At 36.2% G+C, this 9,385-nt stretch overlaps 1 protein-coding gene across 2 annotated transcripts in view; it reads left to right on the forward strand.

Annotated features, from left to right (window-relative positions):
• Positions 1-9,162, forward strand: part of SNX16 (sorting nexin 16) — a 36,190-nt gene extending 27,028 nt beyond the window's left edge. For both annotated transcript variants that reach the window (XM_020995746.2, XM_020995747.2), the window contains exons 6-8: positions 488-624; positions 1,988-2,104; positions 8,713-9,162. In XM_020995746.2, the coding sequence (XP_020851405.1) occupies positions 488-624; positions 1,988-2,104; positions 8,713-8,815 (357 nt within the window). In that variant the 3' untranslated portion in view covers positions 8,816-9,162. The remainder of the gene's footprint in view (positions 1-487; positions 625-1,987; positions 2,105-8,712) is intronic.
• Positions 9,163-9,385: the final 223 nt, after the last annotated feature.

Below are 9,385 nucleotides of genomic sequence, written 5' to 3' on the forward strand. Positions count from 1 at the left end.
GGAAAATGGTACATTTTTAGAAATATTTTATAGCTGTTATTTGAAAGATTTAAGTATGATATTTGGGTAGAATCTCAGTTTGTGGTGGGTTGTGTTCCTAGTTAAAAACCAAGTTACCACAAGATTACTTTACAAATTGCATATAATATTTCGGGAAAACATATTGCAGTCTTTTTTATTTCAAGGAAAGAAATCTTATTTTGGAGATACTATAAACTATGGTGTTTCAGATATGGCCAGTATCTAGAATATAGCATATAATGTATCTACCTATACCAGATTCCATTTATCGTGAAAGAGAGGAGACCCTGTTGATCTCCCCCTATATAAGTCCCTTTGTTTTTTTTGGTCAGTCCAAAAACTGAATGAGCCTGGATCGTCTACTTTTGTTAAATTATCCACATTACTGGTACGTCTCATTTTTGTATCTGGTTAGAGGAGTATTTCGTAAAAAAATTTATATCCATTCCCAACCTTTTTGTTCAAGGCTTTCTGTGAAACTCTAGAAGAAACAAACTATCGATTACAAAAAGAACTACTTGAACGACAAAAAGAGGTGGAATCACTGAAGAAATTGTTGAATGAGAAACAACTTCATATAGACACTATAGAGAACAGAATTAGGTATGTTATAGTGTCATGCATTATTGAATAGCATTTCTAATATTCTTAATAAATTTCTCTCTTTGTAATGAATAATTATTTGTGTGTAATTTGAAAACAAAAAAACACTTGCAAAATGTCTCCAATTCTGAAAGTCATAGTTGGAATAAATTTGCCAGGCTTCGTATCCCCATTGTTGTTTATTTATTGGAACATGATATAGAGTTTTTAAAATGTTTAATTTTCTTTACATACTAAAAAGGTTCTTGGGATGTGTTTTGGGAGATACCATGGAATTTTGAGTGCAGTTTCTTCTATCCCTAGCCCCATATTAATTTCTCTTAACTCTTTAAAAATATTCCTTTTATTATGAACTTGACAAAAATCAGCAAACATGGATTTTATATGAAACTGTGAGCTTCTGTTATGTTCATTTGGTTTTAAGTGTGTGTTAAATTCTGCAAGCTAATGATTAAACCTCCTAATTTGCCATTGGCTCCTTCCTTCTACTTTCTTCTGTGTATTTTGTAGTTTCATTGAGATGCTTTTCTTTTTTTTTTTTTTTAGCATCACTGTCACTACCTACTGTTCTTCTCTTTTCAGAGCCCTCAGAAAAGGAAAAAAATCCTCAAATTCTTATAGTTTTTCTTGATATGCTAATCATGATTTAATAACCCATAAATTTCTGTAATCGTGTAATGTCATACCTATTCAAGGTAAAGGGACAGATGTGAATGATTCTCCCTAGAAGATCTCCCTTAATTTTAAAACCAAAATAAAACAGTTAAAGAGAAAAAAAAAATCTTCCCCAAGGTTAATCTTCCCCAAGGTTAATTGCCACAGTTTAATTTTTAGGAACCCTAGAAAAAATATAAACATCCCACCCACACACATACATACAGTTTTTTAAATTATCTTTTTAGCTTTATGCAACTGTGCCTCATGATATTGAAAAAATTGAAGTGGTTCATTCTACAGTTCTGGGAAAAACACAACCTTGATGTTTATGGAAACCCTAAGAGGAAAAGATATGGCTTATTTACTAATACTATGCTGTTGTCTTTTGAAAAATAGTAATTTTAAAAAATGAGTAAGTGCTATAATTTATTTTAAAAAGTTTCAATTCCAAATTAAGTTTTTCAAATACACACACTCAGAAAATGACTCTTGTTCTTAACAAGAAAAAAAAACTTGAGTGTGAAAAATATGCAATGTCATTTTAAACATAAAAGGGCCTACTTTCATAGAGTAATGTTCCTGTTTTGCAAACCTTTAGACAACTATTGCTGAAGACTATTATTTTGTGTTTTGCAACTGAAACTATAAATTCATTTTAAATATTGATAGAAATAAACTGGGTTTTATTGCTAACTTATTCCATTAGGTTATTGTCTTTAGAACCTGAAGAAACACTTAGAATTTCAGGAGAAGGTGAATGTATCAGAAAGATAGAATCTTCTGCAATTGAAGCAGATCAAGATACCTTGGGTGAAGAAAACAGGTATGTTCTACATAATATAACCTGGCCTTACTAATTTGAATTATTAAAGAAAGGCAATTCCAAGCTGAACATTTTAGAAGAATTCTCCATTTTGTAGGAGTTTTCCAATAAGAACAGCAAAATGACTGAGGCTCTATGGCAGATGGGACATTGAAGTGATCTGCATAGTGTTTGTGTGTTATGTGGCCTTTATGCCATGGCCACATGACTGCTATCGTCGAAGTGCAAGTTGATCTCCATCCTAGTAGAAGAAGTAAAGGGGCTCTCTCCTGAGATTGACAAGGAAAATTAATTGTTTCCTTTAAAAAGAAAAGGGCTTTGAGGGGAGGAGGGTGGTCAAACGATTAGTAAGCGTTTATTAAGTGCCCAGTATGTGCCAGGCACTGTGCTAAGCACTGGGTATACAAAAAAAGAAGCAAAAGACAGTTCTTGCCCTCAAGGAATTCAGTTCAGTGGGGGAGACAACAAACAAATATATAGAAATAAGCTCTGCATAGGATAAGTAGAAAAGAATTGAGAAAGGGAAAACTGAAATTAAGAAGGTTTTGGAAAATGCTTTTGTAAAAGATGACATTTTATTTGGGACTTGCAGGAAGCCAGGGAAGTCAGTAGGCAGAGATGAGAAGGGAGAGTATTCCAGGTATGAGGAACAGCCAGAGAAAATGACCAGAGCTAAGAAATGGAGTAACTTTTTCATTGTTACTGGGATCGAAAAGCCCAGTGGGGAATAAGTTTTAAGAAAACTGGAATTCTAGGTTATAAAGGGCACTCATGCCAAAAAGAAGATTTTGTATTTGATCCTGGAGGTGCTAGGGAGCTACTTGAGTTTATTGAGTTAGGCAGAGGTGACATGATCAGACCTGCACTTCAAAAAAATCACTTTGAATGGAGGATGGATTGGAGTGGACAAAGACTCGAAGTAGACAGACTCACCAGAAGGTTATCTCAGTGATCAAAGTATGGGTTGATGAGGGCCTGAATGAGGATGGTGATGGTGATAGTGTCAGAAGAGAGAGGAATATATATTCAAGAGATGTTGCAAAGGCAAATACAGTAGGCCTTGGCAACAGATTGGATGTGGGGGGTTCAGAGATAGCGAGCAGTCTAGGATGACATCTTGGTTGTGATCCTGGGGGACTGGGACAATGGAGTTGCCCTCAACAGTAATAGGGAAGTTTAAGGAGAACATTGGTGAGTTAATTTTTGGATGTGTTGAGTTTAAGCTCTCTGTTGGGCATCTAGTTCAAGATGTCTAAAAGGCAGTTGGAAATTTGAAACTGGACAACAGAGAAATTGGGACAGAACAGGTTGATTTGAGAATCATCCTCATAGAGATGATAATTAAGTCCATAGGAGCTGATGAGATCACCAAGTGAAGTGGTATAGAGAAGAAGAGAAGAGGATCTAGGACAGCAATGTGGGACATCTACAGTTAGGGGACATGACCTGAATAGGAAGCAACAAAGGAGATAGAAGAAGAACCAGTAGAGAAATCATAGTAGAAAACCTAGAGAAAAGGAATATCAAGGAGAGAATGATCAACAGACTGCAGAGAGGTCAAGAATGAGGATTGAGAAAAGGCCATTAGATTTGGCAATTAAGAGATCATCAGTAACTTTTAAAGAGAGCAGTTTCAGTGCATTGATGAAATTGGAAGCTGGATTGTAAGCGGTTAAGAAAAACGAGAGAGAAAACATAGAGGCACCTATTGTAGACACCTCAAGAATTTAGCCACAGAAGGCAAAAGAAATAAATAGTTAGCACTGATGGGTTTTTTGAGGATGGGGTGGGGAAGGCAGGAGCATATTTAAGTAGTAAGGAAGCAGTTGGTAGGGAGAGATTGAAGTGATAGAATGGGGATGACAGAGGAAATGGGATATGGAATGGGATTGCTTCTGCAGGTAAAGGAGTTAGCCTTGGTAAGGAGTAAGGCCACCTCTTTATGTGAGAGAGGGATGAAGAAAGAGATAGTGGAAGAAGACACCTGAGTGAAAAGAAATGAAAAAGGGAGAAGGAGAACTCAGGGTAAATGGTCTCAATTTTTTCAGTAAAATATGAGGCCAGGTTCTCAGCTGAGAGAGTTGGGGGAGAGGGAGCCATAGGAGGTTTGAGGAGGAATGAAAACGTCTAGAAGAACTGCTATGGAGAGTGGGATAATGAGTTGACGAGGAAGATTTAGAAGAATCACTTAGGAGCAGTGAGGGAATAGTTGGAGTTGTTTAACAAATGTGTAGTGGACCCAATCAGCACATGTTTCGTTCAGCAGCACATGTGTAGGAGCAAAGGGAACAGATCATAGGAATAATCCAAGGCTGAAACTTGGCCAGGTTCAAATCAGTGATATAAGAGAGCCACAAGAGCCCTTTTTGAGTCCTTTTTTTGGCCTCGAAAGAAGAGGATGGTACAAAATTGAACTGGTTAGCCAAGGAGTCACTATGGAGAAAAAGAATAGTGTGATTAGTGTAGGGTCAGTGGCCTGATAGATACCTGAGGGGTCAAGGGATTAGGGGTCATGGTGTGAGTGAAGGTTAGACTTTGGTAAGGAAAGACAGAGGGAGAGATGGAAAGCCACTAGATTATGATCAGGTAAGGTGACTTCATAATTCTTAAACGTGAAGGATGGAATATTTTGGGTGATGGCAGTATCAAGTATATGACCATGGGGGAGGAGGGGTGCAGTGCTAAGGTGGGGTAGAGAAATAGATCTTGGAAGTGAATAGATTGAGGAACTGAGTGGTAATGGTGTTTGAGGGAGAATCAGTATGTCTATTGAAGTCCCCTGGTATGAGAGCAGGAGTTAAGGAGGAGAGAAAAATTGTGAGCCATGTACTGAACTCATTGAGGTAGGAAGGGGAGTGACTTAGAGGTCTGTAGACAACAGCTATCGAAATTTTGACTAGGTAATTGATGTAGATTGTATGAACTTCAAAGAAGAAATTACTGAGTGGTGGAGGTAGGAGATCTTGGAAGTGACAACAGGGAGCAAGGAGTGTTCCAAAAAGGACCTGAAGAGGCAGAGAGGTATCTTGATCTATATGAGGAGATTGTAAGGTACAAGTATATCATAGAGGAGAAGCATTTGGAATTAAGTAGCAAAAATAAGTCTCTTCCCCAAAAAATAGGGGTTGGACCTGCAGAAGCAGCAGTTGTTTGTCGTCCAGGAATAACTTATATCTACAGGTGGCTATCAGGTGAGAGATCCATCCAGTAAGAATCAGGAGGAAGAGATAAAAGTAGTAGTAGTTAGTGATAGTCTGCTGAGAGGCATGCTGGGTTAGCTGATGATTGGTTGACCTGATGATAACCAGATAATTGCTGTCTTCCTAGAGCATGAATATAAGACTTGACTGAGAACCTGCCAATACCTGTCAAGCCAGATGACTACTACTTATATCCCAGTGGTTCTTATGGACATAAATGATACTATTGCCAAACGAAACCTAGAAAACACTAATAAATGTTTTGGGAAAGAAACTTCTACTAATAAATACAAAGCAAATGTTTCTGAAAAGAGGAATGAATATTCAGGAATAGTAATAACTGACACTGATAAAGTACTTTAAAATTCACAAAGCATTTTACACACATCTCATTTGATCTTCCTACCTGCACTAGAGTAATAAGTCTGAGTTCTGATGATCCCTATGGTTGACTGAGGTAGAGTGGAAATATAGGTCATGGGAATTGAGTTTGATGAACTGGGAAGCCATTGTGTTCAAAGGGATATTAATGTTAATATTAGAACACAAGGAAACACTTGGAATTTCAGTAGAAATTCCAAGTGTGAGGGCAGTATTTGGGGTGAAAAGTAAGACTGTCAGTTATTGATCTCCTTGAAAAAAGAAAGGAGAAAGAGATGAGAGCCAACATTTGGCAGCAACAAGGATTTGGACAGAGTGATATAGATGGGTGGAGAGGATCTCAAAGGTGAGATTGCTACGTTGCGACAGCAGAAGTATCTGAAAAATATCTGGAGAGTAATGCGTAAGCCTGTTCCTCCCAGTCCAGTGTGTCAGGAATATAAAGAAGAAGCAATTAGCACCAGATCGAGATGCCAAGAGTGAAATTTCATCTAGAGAAAGTCATGTTTCTATGCCTACAAGATTATGGAGAGTTGGATTGAGGCTGAGGGGGTGTTATGTGTTATCAGTAGAGTGAAAGCTCCAGAGGGCAAAATGGAAGTGGGAAACTTCCATAGAGGAAGGGACTGGGAACTGGTAGGGCTAACCTGGATAAGAATGAGAGTGAAAGGACAGGTGGCAAGAAAGAGATTTTTGCTTCAGTTTCTGGCAACTCTGAATCAAGTTTTCCAGAGGAGCAGGAGGTAGAAGTTTGCTAGCCCTAAGATAGGAGAAGCTATCAGTTGATATCAGGGGACAGGAGAATAAATGGATAATGACATCAGGAAGGTCATGTGGAAGAAGTCATTAATCCCAAGCGTTCTGCAACTGGGCGAGCCAATTCACTCTTCTATTTTTCCTCACTGGTTATATGATCATGGAGTCAAGTTTCTTTCCTTGAATCCAGTTTTCTTTAAAATGAGGTAAACAGGCTGGATTTCTAATATTTCTTCGAACTCTATATCTAATATTTAATGGATAGATTTTTTTCTTCTGTTAAGTAACTTTAAAAGTACAATGAATATTGAATTTGTGATAATTTGAACAGAAGCAATGGTTTGACTCGGTACCTGTTTTTTAAATTTTAAAGCAAATTAATTGAGGATGACAGGAATTGTGTAAGCTACTGAGAAACAGTAGCAGTACTTTAAAAAATTCATTTACAAACAGATAACCATACATTTACATACTAACTGCTTTCAGATTGTAATTATTCGTTAGGATGATGAGTACCTTAAATTTTAATAGCTTAAACTACACTAAGACTTTTTGAACAGTCTATATCTGAAGAGCTGTACTTCAATAGCAGTCTTGGAAATAGTTCTGTAATGTTTAAAAAGTTTGAGAGACATAGTTTTTGGGTAATTTAATCATTTTATTAATATAAAAACATTGCCATTTGGCCATCTCTCTTAAACCAAAAACCCCTCATGGTGGTGGGCTCAGAGTTCATACGCTTTTGGAAGAGTAAGTGTTCTTGAGAGTGGCAGTCAAAACTGGTTAACAAATAATCAGGAAATGAATGTTACTGATGAGAGACTGAGTTATATTACAATGAGGGTCTTGGGGTATGCAACTTGGATCACCCAAATCTTGGTCAAAGAGACTTAGCAATTTTCATATCACCTGTCTGACAAAGGGAGAATCAACATTTTCCCAGACTTGTCTGAGTAAAACACAATGAACAGGAATCCATCCATTAGCCTAAACTTAGAATTTCTTTTACTGTCTAATGAGATCTTGGCCTAGATAAATCTATGAGAAAGATTTCCAGAACAGGTTGATTTCTGGATGGGGAAGTAGTCAAGGGGAAAAACCTTCATTCTGATTCAATAATTAATCATTAATATAAGAGAAAAATAATCATTTCTCACAATTTATGTAAGATATTGAATAAAGTTCAGATATCAGAAATCATGCTGATTTGACCAAAATTCTAGTGAATTGTGTTTTTTTCATGGTTGTAAATACTTGAGGTAGGGGCAGGTAAGCGTTACAGTGAATAGAGTGCCAGACCTAGAGTCAGGAAGACTCATCTTCCTGAATTCAAATCTAGCCTTAGACACTTACCAGCTGTGTAACCCTGGGCAAGTCAATTAACCCTGTGTACCTCAGTTTCCTCATCTGTAAAATAAGCTGGAGAAGGAAATGTCAAGCCGTCTAGTATCTTTGCCAAGAAAACCCCAAATGGGGTCATGAAGAGTCTGATACACCTGAACCAATGAAGAACAATAAATGCTGGAGGAAGTTGTAAGCAAAAGAAAAAAGGTAGATTAGATAATCTTAATAGTCTTCTGTTTTAATTAAGTGATCCATTGTCTGAAAAAATATGAGGAACACTGATGAAATTGAAGGTAAACAGTTGGCAGCCAATATAGTCTGTAGAAGCTTTAGGAGCAGGTCCTGTCTAACATAATACCACCCTTCACATGGTGAGCACAAACTAAGAACCACAGGTCTTTGTCAGACCAGATCCAACCCACAAGCCATAAGCTTCCTGTCATTGATGTGACATACATAACTGGATTAGAATTTAAGAATTGGGTTTTTATTCTGGCTCAGACTTTTGTTAAATTTGTAAATCTGGACACTTGCCTGTGCCATGTGTGAATTTTATATTAGCAGTCAGCCATCCTGCTCCGAAAGAATTCTGGGGAGATTAAAATGAAGTAATATATGTAGGATATACATTGAGGTATTATAATGTTAATCATATTTTGGTGGCAATAATTAAAAAGTCACTCTAAGAAGGTGCTTTATGCTAACTAGTCAGATATGACTAGTTTTACTGTTACATGAGTTATTTTTACAGGTTCTTTGTAAAACAGTATGCTTACAAAATTGCTTTCACAGCAGTGAGTATATGTTGTAGTTTTGTACTCTTAAATGTGGTAGATATATTTCATTTGAAAGTTTCAATAAGACTTTTAAAGATGATAAGAACATACATTGAGTTCATTCATTAGATAAGTTTTACTGTTGTTCTAGGTCTGATAAGATTCCCAAGGTTGGCTGGAGTGATTGTGAACCTGAAAATTCAGTAACTGAAGTGGAGGTAGCTGAAGTGGCCTATGCTGCTGAAGAAGAGTAAGAGATCAGCATCAGCTGCCATAATCTTTGGAGATTTAGCAGTTTGGACTGGATTATGTTTTATCAAAAGCCGTTTTTTTTTTTTTAATAGAACAGTAGCTATAAAGCATTTATTAAAAAAAAAAGGATGCACATGTGAAATGTTTACATAAACAAAATCATAATTTATTGGCATAGGAAATATATTCAGTGCTGCTTTTGATTTGCTTTTATCTAGACTTTATATTTAATGTACTTAAAAGGTCTAGTTAGGATTATATTAACCTAGAACCATAGTGTGAAATATTGTACATAAATGATTATGATATTTTGCCAATATGCTTTAAGATATATATATATATATATATATATATAATATATATATATATTATATATATATACACACACGTATATATATTACGCAGATATAAAATCACCAGTAATATTAGTCAAGTGGCAATTTATTACGTGTGTGACGCATACTTATTTCTGTCTCATACATACTTTTTAATTGGTTAAAATAAGTTCATGGGATTTATTATAAAAATATAAGAACAATTTAAATTAAAACATTGATTTTGAAGTACCTTAA

The sequence above is a fragment of the Phascolarctos cinereus genome, unplaced genomic scaffold, assembly GCF_003287225.1.
Source record: "Phascolarctos cinereus isolate Bilbo 61053 unplaced genomic scaffold, phaCin_HiC Scaffold_4;HRSCAF=312, whole genome shotgun sequence".
NCBI classification, from domain to species: Eukaryota; Metazoa; Chordata; class Mammalia; order Diprotodontia; family Phascolarctidae; genus Phascolarctos; species Phascolarctos cinereus.